This window comes from Rousettus aegyptiacus, unplaced genomic scaffold, assembly GCF_014176215.1.
Source record: "Rousettus aegyptiacus isolate mRouAeg1 unplaced genomic scaffold, mRouAeg1.p scaffold_m13_p_2, whole genome shotgun sequence".
Classification (NCBI taxonomy): domain Eukaryota; kingdom Metazoa; phylum Chordata; class Mammalia; order Chiroptera; family Pteropodidae; genus Rousettus; species Rousettus aegyptiacus.
The window spans coordinates 177,022,931-177,042,904 of record NW_023416295.1 but is presented as its reverse complement, the minus strand read 5'-3'; the positions used below and the strand labels follow the sequence as shown (position 1 = coordinate 177,042,904).

Below are 19,974 nucleotides of genomic sequence, written 5' to 3'. Positions count from 1 at the left end.
GGCCTGCGACCTTGCAGACGCACGCACAACCCCGGCGGCCGGCTGGAGCCGGAGCTCGCGCCGCCGCTCGAAGGCCGCATTTTACAAACGGCCCAGATTGAGGAAGAGCCGAACCCACAGGCCTCCGCGAGTCCCCTTCTCCTGTGGAGAATTCCATCCCTTCAGGTGGAGAAAGTGACTGGGGAACCGCGGCCCTGCGTGTAGCTCGCACGCGGGAGGAACCCGGAGGGGGCCCGGGAGGGGCCGTGTGGAACCGCAGGTTACCCCGAGGACCGCGTGCCCCGCCTCCTCCCACGAGGCACCTTCCGGGAGCTCAGGCCCCGGCGGCCCGGCCATCTCCTCGGGGCCATCCGCCCTCCTCCAAAAGAAGGCCACCAGTTTCGCCGCGAGGCTCAGCATGGCTCTGACACCGCCTTCCTAGGCAGGCCTCTGCTGCTTCGAGCCCCCGCACATGGCGCGACGCCGCTCCAGCCGCCCTCAGCAAACGGGGTCGCCCTGCCCGCGCCCGGGGGCTGGGCCAATGGGGGTCGCTGCGCCGCGCCTGCGCCCTTCGAGCTGGGCCAATAGGGTTGTGGCGCTTGCGCCCGCGCCCGGGGGCTGGGCCAATGGGGGTCGCTGCGCCGCGCCTGCGCCCTTCGAGCTGGGCCAATAGGGTTGTGGCGCCCGCGCCTGCGCCCTTTGAGTGGGCCAATGGGGTCGTCGCACCCACGCCTGCGCCCTTCAAGCTGGGCCAATGGGCGCGGGAGGCCGGGGTGGTGGTCGTCGTGCCCGCAACTGCGCCATTCAAGCCAGGCAATGGTGTCGCCGCGCCTGCGCCCATGTGCCATCGACACGACCAATGAGGTCTTGGTGCTCGCTGCGACGGTTAGCAGTCCGTGGCTGGCCGTTGGCGACCGTTAGCGCACCCGCAAGTGAGGCGAGGTGCAGTGTGGGAGTGACGTCATGCCCGGCACTCACACGTCTGGTGGGCGGGGCCTCGCGCAGGCGGGCTGCCTGGTCTTCCTTCGTGGGAAGAAGATTCAGCCTTCGGCAGCTCAGGGTGCTGTCGAGTGGTGGATTGGCGGAAATTCTTCATCATGTGGAAGTTCCCTCTGCTATTCTTATGAGCGCTTGACCATGCAGGGGTGTAGGGTCATTTTCCTATTTTAGCCCATTAATAAGAGTGAATTACATTGACAGGCTTCCCAATGTAAAACCATCCCTACTTTCCCTGGAAAACTCACTGGGCCGTGGTTTTGTGGTCTGTGGTCACCTAGGGTAGTCGCATAGCCAGAATCTGCAGCTAGGAAAGCAGCCTTGAGCCACATCCCCTGGCCTATAAGAAGCAGTGAATAGTAAGTGAACAGAACCATTATTGCAGGAGATAGAAACAAACTCAGGAGAAGTTTCTAAAACTGTCCATGCACATTAGCTAAAAGAACTGACTTACAGTCAGCAGCATGTAGGTGACCTAATATCAGGATAACAAGAGGGACTCTATTTTAAAACAAGGCTCCAGATTGTCTACAAGGTCAGGAGTGCACGGGGAAAAACCCGAGACACCGATGAACTGCCCGCTGCCCACATCCTAAATGTATGTCACTAAGACAGGAGGGGAACACAGTGCAATCAGCAGATGTTGTAAAAATAACCATGTCCCATTCTAATGAAATTTATCACTATAAAAAAAACCCAGCGTTTGTAAAACTCTTGTGTAAGTTTGTTCTTACAGAACTTGAAAGAAAACCCTGTCACAAGACCAGATTGAGCAGACATCTGCTGGCCATGAGATGCAGACCACAGCAGTTACGATGGATCCTGGGATTGTGGGACCATCCACCAGTTTCCCCTCCCTAGCCTTTCTCCCTCTCCGAATAGCCTACAAACACCTCACCCAACCTGTCTGGGAAGTAGCCAGCTCCTTCCTTCTTGCTGGTTTCCTGGTACACTAGTCATCTCTCAATAAAACTTTGCTTGCCAAACCTCGTACTGGGTACGGTGGTCACTTCTATGTACTTGGGACCAAAGAACCTGGCATTAGTCACCTGCAGCAACGGCTTCACCTATCATCCTCTCTGTGTAGTGCTTGAAGGATCGGCTTAGTCATATCTGGTCCCTGTTGGGATCTTTGCTCCTGGCAGACACTGGTCTGGAATTTTCTCTCCTTTTTTGTTCTGTCTGTTTTGGTATCAGTCTAAAGCTGGCCCAGTCTAAAGCTGGCCTAGTGGAGCATGTTGCTGCCGCCTCTGTCCAAAAAACTGTAGGGTCTTTAAGTTATTCCTTATGTGTTTAATGGAATTCACTGGTGAGCCCAGCTGGACCTAGAGGTTTCTTTGTGAGAGATTTAAAATCATGCATTCAACTTCTGCATCAGCTGTAACCTGCTATTCCAGTTACCAATGTAATACTGAGGAAAATGTGGTAATTTCTCTTAAGGAATTTGTCCATTTCATCCAAGATGTCAAATTGTTGGCGTAAAATGGTTCATAATATTTCCTTACAATCCTTTCAATGTCTGTGCGGGCCGTAGTGATGAGCCATCTTTCAGTCCTGATTTTGGTAATTTTTTTTTTGTACTTAACATCTTTCCTCTTGTATTTCTTCATTGGTCTAGCAAAAAGTTTATCAATTTTATTGATTGTTTCAAAAACCAACTTGGTTTCGTTGATTTTTTCCTATTTTTCATTATTTTCTGCCTTCTACCTTTTTTGGGGTATAATTTCTGCTGTTCCAGTTTCTTAAAGGGGAAAATTAGCTAATGAACTTTGGAACTTTGTTGTTAATACAAGCATTTAAAGCTACAAATTTCTCTGAGCTCTGACTCAGCCGCATCCTACACAATTTGACTTGTATTTTCATTTTCATTTAGTTTCCGATTTCCTCTGTGATTTCTTTTTTGATCTGCGGGATTTTTAAAAGAGTTATACTGTTCATTTCTAATCTTTTAAAGATTTTCCAGATATTTTTCTATTAATGCTATCTAATTAAATTTTGTCACAATCAGAATAAAATCTGGAAGAGCTCAGTCCTCTAAACTCTCCTGAGGCTTTCCTCCCTGCGCGTGGTCTCTCCACGGATGTTCCAGGTGTGGTGGAAAGAGTGGGTGGCCTGCAATCGTTGGCCAGAGGCCGCACTTGCTTGACCAGTGAGCTTGGCTTGTGCCGGCTCAGGTGTGCCGGCCCACGGACTGGGCCCCCCTGCCACGGATGCGTGGTGTAATTACTGCGCCTTCGAGACGGGGCCCAGCTGGTCCTTGGACTTGGTGGAGCTCTGCTGAGTCCTCATCTCGGAGCCGTTACCAGGAGTGCATACGGGAACGGGAGCGGCCCAAGGTTTATTGGGTCTGCGGGAGCGACACCTCAGAAACAGGACTGTGCAGCGCGGAGGGCTGCGGGCCTGGGTTGGGCTTCCTGCCAGGGGCTTCCAGAGCTGGGGACTTGCCCGGGACGTCTCCACTTTACAGGACTGTGCCCTCCGTCCGCCAGCCTGAGCCCCCCTCCCGGGTCTGGACTCTCTTCGACTCGACTTTTCAGTGGACGGCTTGGACATCCAACAGACATCTCAACCCATCATCGAAACGAAACTCCTAACCCTCCCACCTGCGTCACCAACTTCTCTGTCTCAGGTGAGGCCGTTCCATCCACACTGCACAGACCGAAGACCTTCCAGTCGCCTGAGCTCCTGCTCCTGTCAGCCCACGTCACTCGGCCTGCAGAATCTGGTAACTTCTCACCACCCTCACCGCTGCCCCTCAGTCCCGGCCGGACCTGCTCGCACCTGCTGCCTGAAGCCTGCCCTCCACTGAGCAGAACCCTCAGCGGGTCCGAGGCTTTCTGCATGCCCACAGATGCCCTGCACCTAGACGCCCCACCTGCACCTGACCTCGCGTGACCCTGCGCGCACCGCCCTCCAGCCTTCCACCGAGGGCCCGCGGCACCTTCCCCCCAGTCTCCGTGAGACTCCGGCCCCCGCCGGCCGTGCATCTTCGCTTTGTGGGACGTGCCTCGACGCTCCGAGCCCCTCCCCATCCCCCACCCCTGATCTGTTTGCCATTGGAAAGTCAAGTGTCTCGCCACAGGACACACTATGCTGCTGTCCCCGTCGGCACGTGTAGAGGATACTCTGCTGCTCCGCAAACATTTGCTGGATGGAGGACCTTGGAGGCAGAACGGGGAGGAACAATAGCTTGTTCGAAGATGTGAGAAAGCACCAGGCTTGTTCTTGGCACCAGTATGGCCGGCAGAACGAGGACGCCCTTCTCCGGCGCCCGCAGCCCTGGAGGCTGGAGGACTTGGTTCCAGCCTCCGACGCCCCGCGGCTTGTGTGTACTTCTTAGCAGAGAATAACTGGGTGGGGGACAGCAACGGTGACATCTGCCTCACGTTTCTTTCGAACACAAAGAAACACAGTGGACCGATTTCTACTGATTCTGTGCATCGCTCTGAAAGACAGTGGGCGGAGACGCTTGGGAGGATCTTCAGCCCGTGGCGCGCCCTTCCTGACTCGAGGCTGTCATTGCGAACTTTAACTGTGAGGCTTCTTGCTCGCCTGGACAACTAGGACCGCAGACCGTCCCCCCATTCGAGGCTGCTGTCCCTGCTCAGGCTCTGCGTGGGGTGTGTTTGAGGAGCAGTTTCCTAGGACGCTTTAGCTGGAGCCGTTTCGCAGTTGCTGTGTGCACAAAGCACCTGTGGCCGTGACTGGCGGGGTGTGGTGTCCCTGGGTGAAGTGCAGCCTATCCTTTCTCTCTGCTTAGGGAGCAGAGGCAAAGGGCGCGGCGGGAACTCGGGCTGCCCACAGGACCGGTGGCCAGAGTCCCAAGCTGCTCAGGGGCCGCGCCAGCCTGGCTGAGCGTGCACACGTGTGCGCGCCATTGTGACGGGGTCTCCTCGTGTGGTCGCTGGGGCGAGGGGGGAGGGGAACACGGCTGCTCAAAAGGAGGTAGAATAAGGTCTTTGAACAAAAGTTTCTGTGTTTCCAAGACGGAGCACGCGGCCCTCCCCTGGCCATTCTCTACTCGGTGGGGTCCGCTCTCAGGCACACCTCGGCCGTGAGCGGGACAGAGGCGACCCCTTCGTCCCCCGGCACAGTGACGACTGGACGAGTGACTCTCCAGGCCAGCGGTTACACACCCTCGAACTCTCCGGGATCCCTGGCTCCACCTCATTGAAATTCAGGCCACGGTCCCCCTTCTCCTGGCTTAAGTGCAGATTTTCTGGGCTTTTGTTCCTCTGTGAATAGTTCTTGCGGGAAGCCCAAAGCAGGATGACTCGGCAGCAGCCGGCCCCTCGCGCAGAGACCGGCGCTGCGGCCACCAGAAGCCACCGGAGGGAAGCGCGGTCGGTGGACCTTACGTGGGTGTGTATTTTGCCATCTTTTGTTCAGTCTCCACCTCGAGCGATTTATCGGGCTTTGAGTAGTCGAAACGGACTGGGGCGCCCCGGCTCAGCCCCTGAAGCCTGGCGCCCGCCCTGAACGCGGGTAGGGCCTGTTCTACTGGGAAAGTGACTTTATTCCCCCGTCCAATTAAGGGCTTATTTTCTTCGAATTTACAGAACTTCGGTAAGAATGATATTTCTTTTATTGAACACAACTTAGTTCAACTAGCACCTTTTTTCAGAGTGATCAGAAGTAAACCGTAATTTTTTGCAGACAAAGAGGTGGCAGTGGAGGTGGCGCCCAGCTCCGGGCCCGGCCGCGCGGCGGCCCTAACGCCCGTGTCTGTCCCCAGCGCCATGGCCCGGGAGGAGCAGTGCAGGGAGGAGCTCGGCTATGGCCGGATGCCCGCCCTGGAGCGAGGGGGCCCGGACGTGGGCGGCTTCTCCCCGGACGCCAAGCCTGGCGACCTGCCGCTGTCTTCCCGGCTGCCACCATGCTTCAGTCACAAGACCTGGGTCTTCTCCATGCTGACGGGGGTGAGTAGCCACCCCGGGACCGTGGAGGCGCCGTCCCCCCGAGGTGCCCGCCGGCTGGTGTCGCTGCCAGGAGGCGTGGACCGAGCGGCCGTGGTCGGCTCTGCCCTGGAGGGCCCTGGGGCCGACGAGCCGCCTTGCTGTGTCCTCTGGGACACTCTCCCCATTCACCATGACCTGTGGTGCCAGCCCTGCTGGCCTCTGGGCTCTGGCTGCTCGGTGTCCCTCAGGGTTGGCACAGCCCAGGGCCCATGCTGGCCATCTGCAGGGTCACTCATTGTGGCAGGGCAGCCTCCGTGCCCCTCAACTCCTGGGGGAACTGGGGATGCCTTGCAGAGGTGGGGAGGTGGGATTGTGCTCTGGGAGCCTCTGGCAGAGTGAACAGCGGGCGCCGACCCAAGGCCAGAGGCCAAGGCCATGGAGCCAGAGCAGGCTGAGGGGCCGAGGGGCGCAGCAGGGAGCTGGGGGTCAGGCCTGGGGGAGCAAACATTTGAGGGACTCGCCTGGGGTCCTGGGGCACACCCTCAGACATGCTTGGATAGGCAGCTGACAACCAAAGGGGTCATCCAACTTCGGTGTACACGGTTACCGGGAACCCCAGGGAACCCCAGGCTCGGTGCCGCCCCGGCTGAGAACCAGGATTCCAGCCCCCGGCCCCCCAGGCAGCACCCCAGTATTCCTGCCAGCCCCGGCCCACCGAGGCCAGAACCGCCACCAGCACCGGGCACAGCTTCCTCTGTGCCCTGGGCAGCTCCCGGAGCCCGCCCTGCTGTCCCTCCTCACCGGGGTGTGGGCCACGACCCCCTCTGTCCCCAGGCCCCGGGGCCCCGCACTCCCGTCACAGTGGTGCCGGCAAGGCCCGCCAGGCCCTGGGTCCCAGGACCTGTCACACCGACCGGCCCGGGCTGTCTGCTGGGCCTCCTGCCTGAGGCCCCCAAGCGCTCTGCGGGGCGAGGGCGTCTACGAGGAGAGGCGCAGTTTCTCGCTTTTCATCTTATGGGCCCCTCCTTTTCTCCCCCAAAGCTGTCTAAGCTGTAGTCAGACAAGGGTGGGCGTGGCCGTCCCTCGGGGCGGAGTCAGGTCGGGGCAGAGGGGGTGGGGGTGGGGATTGTGGGGGTCGGGGGTGCGGGAGGACCAGGCGCGGATGCGGCTGCGGGGGCGCAGAGGAGAGGCCGCTCGTGGCCCCTGTGCAGCGCCAGCCCCGCGCGCTGTCGCCCCAACACGCTGCTGCGTTGCAGACCTGCCTGCTCGTGACCTCGGGGTTCTCGCTGTACCTGGGAAACGTGTTCCCCGCGGAGATGGACTACTTGCGCTGCGCAGCGGGCTCGGTAAGCACCATCCTCGGTTCGCGCTGCGCCCTGGGGCTCTGTGCCCTGAGCCGTACTCCTGTTCAAACTCTCTCATGTGGCTTAAGCTTCACGCAGGGTTTATTGCTGCGGAAAACGCCCCAGGAAGCGAGTCCGGGTCTCCCCGCGGACTCCCGGGCTGGAAGCGGCCCTTTGGTTTCCGACTCGCAGCTGCTTCCGGCGGCCGTGGGGCTCTCCGTGAGTTGGGGGCTGCACCCCGCCGCTCCCAGAGCTCAGTGCCCTGCTCTGGACACACGGGGCACGTCCTGGGTCTTGTGGGGGCCTCTCACGCCCACTTCGCCCCCCTCTCCCTGTGACCCCGCCCCACCCTCTGCTGCCTTGTAACAAACCTCGAAACATCCGGACCGCCAGAACCTTCCGGGTGGTTGTCCTCACATTGGAGCGGCCCTTGTTGGGGCCACAGTGACATGGCCGCTGACTCAGATGGCTCCAGGGCAATGCTGTCCCCGGCTGCGTGCTCCAGAAATTCCTGAGCAGTGCCCCTTGTCTTCAGAGGGGTTGGCTGGAGAGGGGTCGTGGGGTCCCAAGGGCCACCCCCCACACTCGGTGGCCCCCACCCAACCACCGCTGCGCGTCTCGTGGGCTCTGCCTCCACCATCTCGGGTCCTGCGGGGGTCCCTTCCCCCGAGAGCGACACCCGATGTGGCTTCGCGGCCTGCCCCGCTACCCCCGTCCCCGTCTCCACAGCCTCGAGCCCCACGTCGGTCCCAATTCCGTTGTCCTCCGCTCCCGCGGGAGTTGCAGTGGGGCCCTGACGAGCCGCCGCGGGGCTGGGGCGGGGGCCCGAGCCCTCCTCTTCCTTCCCGCGTGTGCATCTCCCCTCCCTGGTCCTCCGGAAGGGGGGCCGGAGCCTGGCCTCGTGCCGCATCCCGGCTCGGGGTGCGGCAGCCACAGCGGCATTCGCTGCCGGAGGCCTTTCCCGTCTCAACAGAAGAGTTAAAGCCTTTTCTAGAATAAATGACTCTGACGGACCTGGGAGCCTGTATCCCGCTGGCCGGCAACACTCGTTGGCCAGCCTGTCCTGGGCAGTCTGGAAGCCGAAGCTCTTCGGGGCACGGTTGTCCCCAGCAAGAAGGCGCGGGCGACGCCACCACTCACCGAGCTCTGGCTTCTTTTCAGTGCGTCCCCTCGGCGGTTGTGAGCTTCGCCGTTTCCAGGAGAAACGTCAACGCGGTGAGGCCCGCCTTCGCGCAGTCTGTGCCATGGGGACAGCCACCCGTCCCCCGGGCTGCGGAGGCGACAGACCCCGGGCCCTGGGTGGGGCCGACGGGCACAGGCGTGCCAGTGCGTGCGAGCGTGTGCACGTGTGCGAGAGCATGTGCACACATGTGCATGGCGGACGCGCCTCCGCGCCCTCAGCAGCCCGGGCCCCGGCGTGGCTCCCCACGGCCTCCCACCCCCCGAGCCCACCGCGAGTTCTCGCGTGTCCCAGGCGTTAGGGTTCTCAACTAATGGCCTGGAATTTGGTAACTGTCACCTTTACTTCTCCAGCCGCGCGAAGAACGAAACCCTCCCGTCTTGTTCTGCAGATCCCCAACTTCCAGATGCTGTTCGTTTCCACCTTTGCTGTCACCACGACCTGCTTAATCTGGTTCGGCTGCAAACTGGTCCTGAACCCGTCGGCGATAGACGTGAGTCCCCGGCGCGCTGCGCGTCCCGCACGCTCGCCCGCGCGCCCGTGGGCGCGTCCTCCCGCGCGTCTGCCCTGCGGGTGCGTGGCTGGCCGCGCCGAGCCGCCCGTGTGTTGGAAACGCCTACGTGTGTGTCGTGGCTCTTGAATCTGACCGAGGTTCTTTGCCGAAGTGTCTCTATTTAACTCGTTCATTGATTCTGGTGCACGGATTTGTTGCTAGTATTTTTAATGCCTCTTTCACAAGTTCCCCTGAACATTAGCGGGAACATGATGGCATGTGTCACCAAATCGGTGATGCCGTCGGCGGGGGGGTGCACCGTCGCTTTACATGCGCCTCTGAGAGAAACGGAAAAGCCTGGTCACTCTCACATTTTCAAAAGAGATAATCTCATAAAACTGAGGACTGATTGAAGCTACCTCCCCCCACAAGCCTCTGCTTTGGGTGCGGCGCTGACCCACCTTTATTGAGACCAGGGAAAGGGTGCCCCGGCCCCGAGGAAGGCTGAGCCAGGTGCAGGAGCCTCGGAGCCTGAGCACGCATGCATGGGTGCTGGGGGGACCCTTCCCCAACCCCCGCCACCATGGTCTGCAGGAGAGGCGGTTTCCTGCCTTAGACTCATTACCGAGGCTGCTGAACGTGAAAATCACGTTGTGTATGCCAGCCACAGAAAAATGCGGAAATATATTTAAATACAGATTCTGTTTTATGGAAATAAAATATAAAGTTTCTAGGGCAAAGGTGACAGACGGAGTGTAGGACTATTCTGGAGAAAGACCACGGAGACTTGCTGGGCAGGGTACACGTCTTCGCCCGGGAGGGTGGGGCGGAAGGGGTGGGGCTGGGGTGAGTGCACCTGCCAGGCCCAGCAGGGTGAGGCGCTGCCTGGGGCCAGACAGTGGAGCCTCATGAAGAACAGGTGGGGGACTCGCCCCACAACCAGGAGCTGCTGTGCAGCCGTCTCGAGAAGATGCAGAGTCACCTCGAGGTCAGGTTGGCCAGAGCGGCCTGACACTTGTGGACTAGGGCCCGGGACTCAGGGCACAGCGGCCCTGTGACACTGGCCTTGGAGCCCTGCCTTCGTACCTCCCCCCGCCACGAAAATCCAGACCTGAATCGAGCTCACGTGGCTGGGCACAGTCAGGAGAGACACAAGCCACGTACGCTGAATTCTCCCGGGATGGAGGCCTGGTCCCAGGGCTCCCACTCAGCCCGAAAAGAGCCAGGAGTGCCAGGGGACGGCAGGGCCCTCACGAGGAGAAGCCCCAGTGCCAGCAGGAAGCTGGGGCGACATGCAGCCTTGTGAGTCCTCAGAGGAGGTCAGCTGAAGCCACAGGGGGAGGCCGTTTCCACCCTCAGGTACCTGCCATCGGGCCACCATCACGCCTGCTGCAGGCCCTCAGAAAGCAGCCTGGGGTTTGCAGGTCCGTTCTAAAGGGGCAAGTACACTGTGACTCGCGTGTACGCCCCCACAGTCAAGCCCTGAGGACGGGCTGTGGGTCAGCAGAACTGTCATTCATAACGGCACGGGCCTACCGCCCCAAGCGAAAGCGGTAGGCCCGTGCCGTTACCTGGGACCGCGCCCCCAGATTCACAGAGGGTAAAGGATCGTGAGAGGTGCCTGGGCCACGTGCTGAGCAGCCTTCCTAAGAGTGGCCGGTGGGCCAGCGGTGTCGGCCACGCCCGGCCACTGTCCCCACATCCACGTTAACACGGCAGGCTGAGCCACTGGCGCCAAAGGTGCCGTTTGCTACGCAGAGGACTCGGCTCTGGCGCCTGCACCACGTGGGAGAAGCTCGGACCTGGGACCGTGTGGGAAGCAGCGATCTAAAACAGCGTCTTGTTTGAGGTCACACAGGGCGAAACGGAAAAGCACGGAGTGGGACGCGACATTCGGGAAGGCGGCCCTCGCGCTCCTGCGAGCCAGGCGCTCGCAGGCGCCCCGGGCGGCCGTCCAATGTCCATCTGTCCACCCGGGTTGCTTGACTCTTCTTGCCCCACGCGGTGCTCGGCGGTAGAGCTGCCTGCTCCCCGCCCTGCCCCAGCAGGCGGAGGACCCACCCAGGCCCGCGGCGGGGACCGCGGCTCCCCGACATTCTCGGGGGACGGATCTGCACAGGTCACCGCCAACCCTCCACTCCCACGAGCAGTGCCGACCTGGACACAGGAAGGAGCGGGGTCACACGCCCCCGGGGTTCGGCCTCCCAGCTCAGCCCGCCTTTCCGCGCCCAGCGCTGCCGGCTCGCTGCCGGCTTCCACTCAGATGGCCCTGGTCGCAGCTCCTGGTCGCGGATGCTCTGAGCCCGTCCTCGCCGGCTCTTCCCGCCCAAGGCCGGTTCACACCCTTGGCTCACCCGTAGCCGAGGGGGCAGCTCTCGCTTTTGCCGGGTGCGTTAGAGCGGCACAGACGCAGGCTGCGGGCGGCCCACCGTGGCGGGTGGTGCGCGCTGCTGCGGTGGCCGTGTGGCGGCCCCTCGACCCCGCGGAGGCCGGCCGGCCGCTCTCGCCCTTCCTCGGAGCTGCCCGCTCTCATTTCACGTGTATTCAGGAATAAGCTTACCGAGCTTTTCAAAGCGCAGCGCGACTCCGTCACGGTGCGTTGCGTTCGTACGAAGCCTCTGGGAGCGTTGACGCCGGTGCTGCGTCTCGGCCCCATCCGAGGGCACAGCCTGTCTCGTGATTCAAGTCCCCGTCTCTGTCCTTCATGAGGGTGTCAGTGTTTTGGGCATTCTCAGTTACCGATTCCGCTGGGAGTATGAACGGTGTCTTATTTTTTAATTATATTTTCAGATTGATTATTGCTGGTGTGGAGATGCTATCGGTTTAAAAACAGTTCTCTGAAATATTTTAAGACCCCCAAGAGGACGGGGCATGCCACACGGGAGGCTGCAGGGGGCACGGGGGGCAGAGGGGACCAGGGACAGTGGCCGCAGGCGCTGGAGGGGACACGAGGCGGGAGCCGGGACAGCGCGCGGACAGCCGCGGCCGGGGCGCAGGCGCCTCCTGGTGGCGCCGCCCGTGGGGGTTGAGGGCGGGCTCCAGGCCGGCTGTCTGCAGTTAAACGGACCTTTCCCATTCCAGCTCCGTGAACGTTCACGCGGGCGTGGACTCACGCGGCCGCCCGGCAGTCGGGCGTGGACGCTGCCGACGCCCCGTGCCCGCGGTGTTCGCAGTTACGCGCAGGGTCGGTGCGAATGCGGGCGGGGGCGGGGGCGGGGTCTTGTGACCACAGTCCGAGGCCCAGGTCAGGTCCACCTGGATGCCAGGCAGGTGAGTGAGGCGTGCCTGCTGTGGGCTGAGGACGTTGCCCAGAGCTGTGGCAGGCATCCAGGCCCATGGTGACTGGTCCGCGGTGACCTGTTCACGGTGACCCGTCCGCGATGACCCATCTGCAGTGACCCGTCTGCGGGGCCCGTTCACGGGTCCTGTCCGTGGTGATGCGTCCGCGGTGACCTGTCCGCATGGCCCGCTGCGTCCACGGTGACCTGTCCATGGTGACCTGTCCGTAAGGCCTGTCCGTGGTGACCCGTCCGCGGGTCCTGTCCGTGGTGATGCGTCCGCGGTGACCCGTCTGCAGGGTAAAGGCGCAGAAGGCGGCCTTACGGACACGCAGTCCCCTCCGCAGATAAACTTCAACCTGATCCTGCTCCTCCTGCTCGAGCTCTTCTCGGCAGCCACGGTGATCGTGTCCGCGCGGTCCAGCGAGGCGTCCTGCAGGCAGAAGGTGGGTCCGCTCTGCGCAGGCGTGGCCCGGGGCGGGGTCACACTGCCCCCTGCAGGGCACCCCCACCCCAGGACACTTGCCCCAGGTCTGCAGGGTCTCGCGGGGACACAGACGAGGTGCAGCCGCATCTGGTCCGTCGTGAGGGCACTCCCCAGAGACCCAGTGTGCTGAAAGCGCCGCCCTGTGTGTAAACCTGCCCTCTGCCATCGAGCCCCGAGATCGCTAGCCACTTCCCGCTGCTCACGGTTCTGACGTCGCCGCGTGGCCGTCTGTGCCGACGGCTAGGTGGCCTGCCGGGTGTGCCCCTTGAAGTCCCCATGCGGTCTCTTTCAGGGTTCCACCTCTGACAGCAGCCACATTTTGTATGAAGTGACGTTTCCTGCTCGGGTCCTGAAGTCCTATTCGGTAAGAAAACTCCCATGTTCTCCTTATTCAACTTACTTGGGGGAGGGGACAGTCCAGGTGGCTCGAACCATCACACTTGTTTTCCCAGGTGAGTAGGATGCGGCCGCCCTGGCTGGGCGTGTATTTCAGTGTGTTCCCCACGCGACTCCGAGTAGCGCTGCTGGTGGTAAAGCACCTGACTTAGAGGCACCGGTATTCTTCCACTTCTAGGGGCAGAGTTTTCTACAGGTGGATATTGATATCTACGGTTGATATAGGTTAGATATGATGTAGGTCAGATACAAACCTGGGTTATAGGTAGACACAGGCTGGATATAGACCTGAGTTGGGTACAGACCGGGGCTGGACAGAGACCTGGGTTAGGTGCAGATGATGAGTAGCTCTGTATGAGGTAACACACACCGCCCTGACTTACACCTGCCGTCCATGAGCAATTTCAAAGCGCATCCCCTCTCACTCTCAGAAGTGTCCTGGTTTGAAGGATAAATTATACAGGCACCCTCTCTTTTTACCTGAATTTTAAGTCTTTTTTTTTTTTTTTAGTCTACTTTTATTACTGTGAACCTCCCACTCTGAGTTGGCATCATCTTCTCTCTGTAATTCTATAGATTTTTGCTGCAGATTTTTAGAGCCTGTGTTTTTAGTTACATGCAAGTTTAGAACTGCTTCTTGGTGAATTTCGTTTTATCCATCACCACATGACAACTCTGTCCGTAGCGATGGTGTCGGCCTTGAGAGCCACACTGCCTGTGTAAAGTTCACCGATTACCTTTGGTGCACGTTTCCCTGCGAGTCCCTTCCTACGTTCAGCTTCTCTTGTCCTTATGTGTCGGGACGTCTCTGCATTTTAGTTTTTGTCTGGTCTGCCGTTCTCTCCCTGGCCTGTCAGCTGAGCCATTCGCTCCAGGCTCACCTACGGTATCTTTGCCATTCTCTGTTTTCCGGTGACGCCTTTCCCGCCTGCCTCCCAGCGTCTTCCTCCCTTTTCCTGCTACTTTTGGAACTCACAGGTTCCCTACTCTCTTCTGGAGGTCGTCCTCAGCATTTCAACATGGTGCACCGCTCCTCCGCCAGCCTCTTCCCACCCTCCTCCCACCCTCCCCACCCCGCCTGCAACCTCAGAGGCACACGGTTCTGGGTACCCTGGGGAGCCCGTCCCTGTTCCCCGGGTGACGCTGCCTCTGCCGCCCATGCCCCGCAGGTCGTCGAGGTGATTGCGGGCGTCTCTGCCGTTCTGGGTGGGGTCATCGCTCTGAACCTGGATGACGCCCTCTCCAGCCCGCATTTCTCAGTGACTTTCTTTTGGATCTTAGTGGCCGTGAGTATGTCCCAGTGGCCCTCACCGTCGTGGCTGGCCAGGCCGCATGGTTGCCAGCCGCAGCCCTGGGCCACTTGTCAGCCTCACGTGGCTGGTCTCTGAGCTCAGGCTTGGTGGCATTCAGGCGGGGGGAGGAGAGTGGGACTGTGGGCACCCGGCGCTTCGCCAGCCCTGCAGCCAGAGAGACCTGGGGAGCCGAGGGCTGACCCAGCCAGTTTGTCACCTGCTTTAACGGCTGCTGCTGTTATTTCATGGTTTTTGAGTTGTCTTCTCCTGAAAAGTTCTTATTTTTATTTTTTATAGTCTTATAACATTTATGTTTTTTTATAACATAATGTATATTTTCTGAAATACATTTACATTATTATGTCATGACTTAGCACAACACCTCACAGGCGGTGAGTGCTCAGTACACGGTGAAGGTGGTCACAGCCAGCATGGTGGCTGGGGCGCCCCATGTCCTGCGAGGCACAGTGTGTCCTGAGTCTGACCACGAAGAAACAGCCGACGGCCCAGGTGGAGGCCTGGAGTAGCCAGCTGGTACACACCACAGAGACGCTGGGGCCTCGAGGCGACAGAGGCCGCAGGTCTGCCGCGGTCTCCCAGACAGCTGTCACTGATCGGATCCTGAACAAGGAACAAAGGGCAGCTGGAAATGCGTTGCTGGGACAACTGGGAGGGCCTCTACCTGGGCTGAGGCTGCCGGGCCCTGCCGCGTCCCCGGGGGGCACCCAGGCTGTCAGAGCAGAGTGACGACGAGGTGCCCGCTGCGGGTGACAGGTTCCCTCATTCCCGTGCGGTTCCTGCCGCTTCTCTGCAGATTTAAAAATGGTGCTGAGCTGCGTTTGAGGAACAGAGAGCACGTGCAGCTCGGGGAGGCGCCCGTGTCCCCTGCCGCCTGACCCAGCCCTGCGAGCTCGGGCCCTGGCTCTCCTGGTGACAGTGCTGGCTGCCACCAGATGGGAGGGCACATGTTTAGAAGCCGACATCTCGGAACGACATCTCGGAATGTCATCTCTGAAATCTTCCTTTTTCCTTTTAGTGTTTTCCAAGTGCCATCGCCAGTCACGTGACAGCAGAGTGTCCCAGCAAGTGTCTGGTAGGTGACACCGGGTTCCCAAGGTACCAAGGGCCCACCGAGTGGCGCCAGGGCCTGGCTCGTCCCTTCCATACTGCCACGTGAGGAGGCTGCTAGCACACCGGAAACCGGGCTGCAGGGCTGCTGGGCGGGGCAGCGTGAGGAGGGACGTGTGACAGTCCCAGGGCTGCACTGTCTGTGCACACGCACAAGCAGGAACGTTTGGGGTGCCAATCAGGAGGAATGGCGGCGACCGGGCAGCGGGGAGAGGGCCAGGCGTTCATCGGTGCCACGGGAGCGCAGGGCCGCGTGGGGGCGGGGGAAGCTCTCGCGGCTCACGGTGCACGGGGAACACGCGGCGCCCGCGCCCGCAGTCACGGACGCTGGCGGTGTGCGGCCGGGCCTGGGCCACCACCATCGGCCGCCTGTCCCCCCAGGTGGAGGCGCTGATCGCCATCTGCAGCCTCACGTCCCCACTGCTGTTCACAGCCGTGGGGTACCTGACGTTCAGCGTGACGAGACTCATGGAGGCGTTTGAAGCCTACCCGCCGGCCCTCCAGGTACGTGTCCCTTCGCTGAGGGCGCGGAGCTCGGCGCTGCTGTGCGGCTGGCGCGGGGTCTGGCCGCGTGGCGCGTGCGGACGGGGCTCGGGCGTCTCACACGTTCTCCAGCGCCCGCCTGTCCCCTGCCCCGTCCGCTCAGGCTGCTGCTGCTTCCCGCCCCTGGGCTGGCCTCCCAGGTCGCTGCAGCCCGGCAGCCCACCCAGATAGCGCTCCTCGCCGCTGTCGTGGGCTTTCGCGGCCGCCTGCGCCTCCGTCACAGCTGGGACTCGCCCATCCGCCCGGGGCCCCGCGGGACCTTGTCCTAGGTTGGTGGGCACGTCGAGGAGGGCTGAGGGCAGACGCAGCGGCCACCGGGGTGCTGGCGTCTCCCGAAACCTCCGCCCTGGTCCCTGCGTTGTTTCCGGGGTCAGTGGGTCTGCCCCTGATGTCTGTCCCGAGAAACCCCGGTCGCGGTGATGACGTGAAAGGCCGCTGCGGTCTGTGCCTGGCTGATGCGCGTGCTCGCGCGCCCACGGCGGGGCGGAGCGCGCACTGCGCACGTCGGCGCGCGGCAGGGTCCGAAAGCCAGTGTGGACGTTCGGCCATGTGACCCCTCACCCCTAAGCACTGGCATTTCTGCAGGCAAGGACACCCACACACCCACAGCCCCGTTGTCACCCCTGAGGGCTAACGCGGCCCAGTGACGTCCCTGCTGGCCAGCTGACATGCACGTCTCATGAATCGCTCTCAAGAATGTGCTGTGGGGCTGGCCCCGCCCACCCAGGGACGCACTTGCTCTGACCGTAAACCACAGGACAGTCCCCACCCGGCCCTGGTGCACCGGCCCTTCAGAGTCTGGGCCAACTGTCCGGGACCCGGTCCCGCCTGTGGACCTGTTTGCTGCGGGTCCGTGTGAGCGAGCGTGTGGGGTCGTGGTTCTGCCCGGCTCGGCAGTGGCCGCCAGCCTGACCCTGAGCGAGGCGCTCATGCCCCCTCCCAGGGAGGAAGTGACCCCGGCGTCTGTGTCACCTGTTCGGCCACCTCCACCTGTGGGTTAGCAGCGATGGCCGCCCCCCGCCCGGCACATCCAACATCGCAGGGTGGAGCAGAGGAGATGCTGGGGCCGCCACGCTGGCCTCCTGTGTGTGCGAGGGGGTGCACTTTTTGAGCACCCCGAGGCCTGGTGGTGTCATCATTCATAGAGTGCTGCCCCTGGTGTCCTCCGACACTCCGGACCCGCTGTGGCCAATGGAGCCTGGCAGCCTCCTTGCCGGAGCTGGACGCTGCGGCCCCTTGTCCTGCCCCGGCCCCCTACTGTGCCCCGCCCCCTCGTCCTGCCCCGGCCCCCCTCATCCTGCCCCGCGCCCCTCCTCCGGCTGGGCGGGTCTCGCTGGCTGCGTCAGCTTTGACCGCTCCTGTTTGTGCTCGACATTAGGGGCTGATGCTGCTTTCCGTTTTCAACAGTGTGTATTTGTGAACATGTGAAACCTTGATGTGGTTTCATACCTGAGCACACCAGGGCGCGCTAGGAGACGCCGCGGCCCCCCGCATCCCGGTCCTCTGACCGCGGCCGCAGCGCTGGTGCTCACTCTCGCTGTCCGCCCTTCCTAGGGCCGTCACTGTCCCCCCTTCCTAGGGCCGTCGCTGTCCCCCCTTCCTAGGGCCGTCGCTGTCCCCCCTTCCTAGGGCCATGCAGGCGCCTGCATGCCTGTGTGTTACACTCGGAACACGGCCTAGCGCAGCACGGACTTCCTCGAGCTCAGTCGTTAAGCAGGGAGGTCACGGTCCCCGCAACGAGTGTGGCGATGAGTGTGCACCAGGGGCGCCGGGCCAGACCCGGCGGCCTGAAGCTGCTCCGCGCTGTGCTGCTCGTGAGCTGCGTGTCCTGGGGGCCGCGGGCACAGGGAAGCTGGCCGTACCATGTCCTTGGCAGGCGGGCGCCCCTCGCTGGGGGCGGCGGGGTCGGGGAGGCCGGGCCGTGGCCCGGCTGCTCAGCACCCTTGTTTCTGCCACCAGCAATCCTACGACGTGCTCCTGCTGCTGCTGCTGCTGGAGCTGCTGCTGCAGGCGAGTCTGCACACGGGCACCGTCATCCAGTGCGTGGGCTTCAAGGTGGGCGCGTCCTGGGGCGCAGCGCTGGCCGGCCTGCAGGAGCGCCCGGCGGGGGAGGTGAGCGGCCTCCGGGCTGAGCTGGTGACCGCCCTGTCCTGGTGGGGCGCCCCCCGCCTCAGGGTCCTGTGCAAAGCGACACTTGTCCTGCCTGACTTCTTTCAAGACCTGTTTTGTCACTTTGTCTTTTTTTAAATGTCCCAGAAAAATCTTAAAGAAGTAAAAAGTGTAATAATTTATAGAGCCGACTCAGCAAAAACAAACCAGTCCGTGGAAAAACACCGAGGACCAGGTGCTCCCGGTTTCGCTCTCACGGGCATAGACGAGGACTTCTCAAGGGTCCAGGGGGGGGGGGCCACAGGGGTGCCCCTCCGCGCCTCTCGGCTCCCCGCAGATAGGGTGGTCACGCCCGCCCTCCCGCCAGGCTCAGGGCTGCCTGGACTGAGAGAGGTCCTGCCTTGCTTCCCCCTGCAACCGAGGGGCTGGGGGTCAGCGTCTCTTCCCCGTGAACTGTCCACCAGTGGTGTGTTCACTGGGCAAAGCTGCCCGCTGGTCGTCAGGTGCTCGATGCCCTGTGCACAGCCCTCCAGGGCTTCCTGGGGCGGAGGGGACACCTGTCCTGCCCAGCCACCGCTTGGGCTCCTCAGAGTCTCATATCCTGTGCTCTGCACATCCCCCCACGTCCCGGCCACGCCCAGCACGTGACCCCGCCAGACTGAGTCTGACCTGCCGGTGGCCGTCCTCAGCCTCCTGACCTCCCCCACCGCCGCGTCCCAGCACGGTTTCTCTGTCACATGCCTGGGACCCACTGTTTCCATGTGGTTGCTCCCTGGGTGTGGTCAGCTTCTGGGGGGACAGCTGTGTCCCCGGGCTGCACGTGCAGTGGACCTGGTTCTGTGTCAGCTGAAAGAGCCCCGCCCAGGTCCACACCTGCCAGTTCCGCCTGTCACGGAGCAGCTGCCCCCACGAGCACCCCCCTTCCCCAGAGTCAGGCCCCTGCCGAGCTTCCACGGTCCCGGGCCAGATCCAGACCCCTCCTCTGTGGGGTGTCGTCCCCCACCCCGAGGAGGAACCCAGAGGCCCGGCTCGGTCCTGCACTGCGCTGTGTGTCATTCTGGCCAGCGAGCGCTTATCAAGCACCTGCTGTATGCAGACGCTGGCCCTGCCAGGCGCTGGCCCGCGGCCCCAGAGAACCAGCAGGCAAAGGCCTGACAAGCCGGTGCTGTGCCCCCCAGCCCCCTTCTCCCAGGCTGCCGGGCCAGTGTCCCCACCCCAGAGCCAGCGAGCTCGTGGGCCTCAGGGAGAGCTCACTGCCAGCCCAGGCTCTGCTCCCGCAGGGGACACGGCATGGAGCCGAGAGGGGGGTGGGGCAGGGCCCAGGGGCTCTCTTCCCAGCGGGTGCAGCCTGTGGGGAGCACTCAGCCTTGTCCGGGTGACGGGAGGAAGAATGCTCTGCCTGTCTCGTTGCAGGTGGCCCGAAGTCCCCTGCCAGAATTCGACAAGGAGAAAGCCTGGAGAGCCGTCGTGGTGCAGATGGCCCAGTGACCGCGGAACGGGCCTCCGGGGCTCAGGGCCTGCCCGGCCTGGACTGCAGACGCCCGGCCTTCGGACTGCTGCTTCGCCCCCTCCCCAGCCCACCCCACCCCCATTAGCCCGCGCGGCCAGGCACAGGGTGGCGCGCCCACCTCTCGTGGTGGTTCAGTTTGGAAATGGGCAGACGCTGACTGCTTCGTGCTCACCAGCCAGGCAGGTCGGCGCTGGTGCTGGGCTGGAGGCCAGGCCCTGAAGTGCGGGCGGGCACCCTGTCCACCCTGTGCCCGGCTGCCTCCCGCACCCTGCCCGGCGTCCCCGTCCCGCTATGTGTGGCCAGCACGCTCACGGCTCAGCCTGGCGTGGCTGTCACGCGGTT

At 62.1% G+C, this 19,974-nt stretch overlaps 2 protein-coding genes across 4 annotated transcripts in view; one reads left to right on the top strand and one right to left on the bottom strand.

Moving 5' to 3' along the window:
* MOV10L1 (Mov10 like RISC complex RNA helicase 1) overlaps positions 1-430 on the bottom strand; it is a 42,756-nt gene extending 42,326 nt beyond the window's left edge. Inside the window, exon 1 of the mRNA XM_016125357.2 lies at positions 303-430. Coding sequence (XP_015980843.2) covers positions 303-399 — 97 coding nt within the window. The 5' untranslated portion in view covers positions 400-430. The remainder of the gene's footprint in view (positions 1-302) is intronic.
* A 4,803-nt stretch (positions 431-5,233) lies between these two features.
* On the top strand, positions 5,234-19,700 carry MLC1 (modulator of VRAC current 1). 3 transcript variants are annotated; one of them, XM_016125361.2, is made up of 12 exons: positions 5,234-5,337; positions 5,711-5,894; positions 7,130-7,219; positions 8,378-8,431; positions 8,788-8,889; positions 12,515-12,613; positions 12,947-13,018; positions 14,220-14,336; positions 15,379-15,435; positions 15,852-15,974; positions 17,973-18,125; positions 19,536-19,700. In XM_016125361.2, exons 2-12 carry the CDS (start codon positions 5,715-5,717, stop codon positions 19,608-19,610), a joined length of 1,122 nt encoding a protein of 373 aa, XP_015980847.2. In that variant the 5' UTR covers positions 5,234-5,337; positions 5,711-5,714; the 3' UTR covers positions 19,611-19,700. The 3 variants fall into 3 exon arrangements, with proteins under 3 accessions (XP_015980847.2, XP_015980848.2, XP_015980849.2); XM_016125362.2 differs by having other exon boundaries at positions 5,235-5,337; positions 5,632-5,894; XM_016125363.2 differs by lacking the exon at positions 5,234-5,337 and adding an exon at positions 5,348-5,541 and having other exon boundaries at positions 5,632-5,894.
* The last annotated feature ends 274 nt before the right edge of the window (positions 19,701-19,974 follow it).

What these genes read in the sequence shown, in the direction of transcription:
- MLC1 (XM_016125361.2), top strand. Translation starts at nt 5,715, where the DNA reads ATGGCCCGGGAGGAGCAGTGCAGGGAGGAGCTCGGCTATGGCCGGATG. An exon ending in TGCGCTGCGCAGCGGGCTCG is followed by an intron (nt 7,220 to 8,377) that starts GTAAGCACCATC and finishes GCTTCTTTTCAG; the next exon opens with TGCGTCCCCTCGGCGGTTGT. An exon ending in CCAGGAGAAACGTCAACGCG is followed by an intron (nt 8,432 to 8,787) that starts GTGAGGCCCGCC and finishes CTTGTTCTGCAG; the next exon opens with ATCCCCAACTTCCAGATGCT.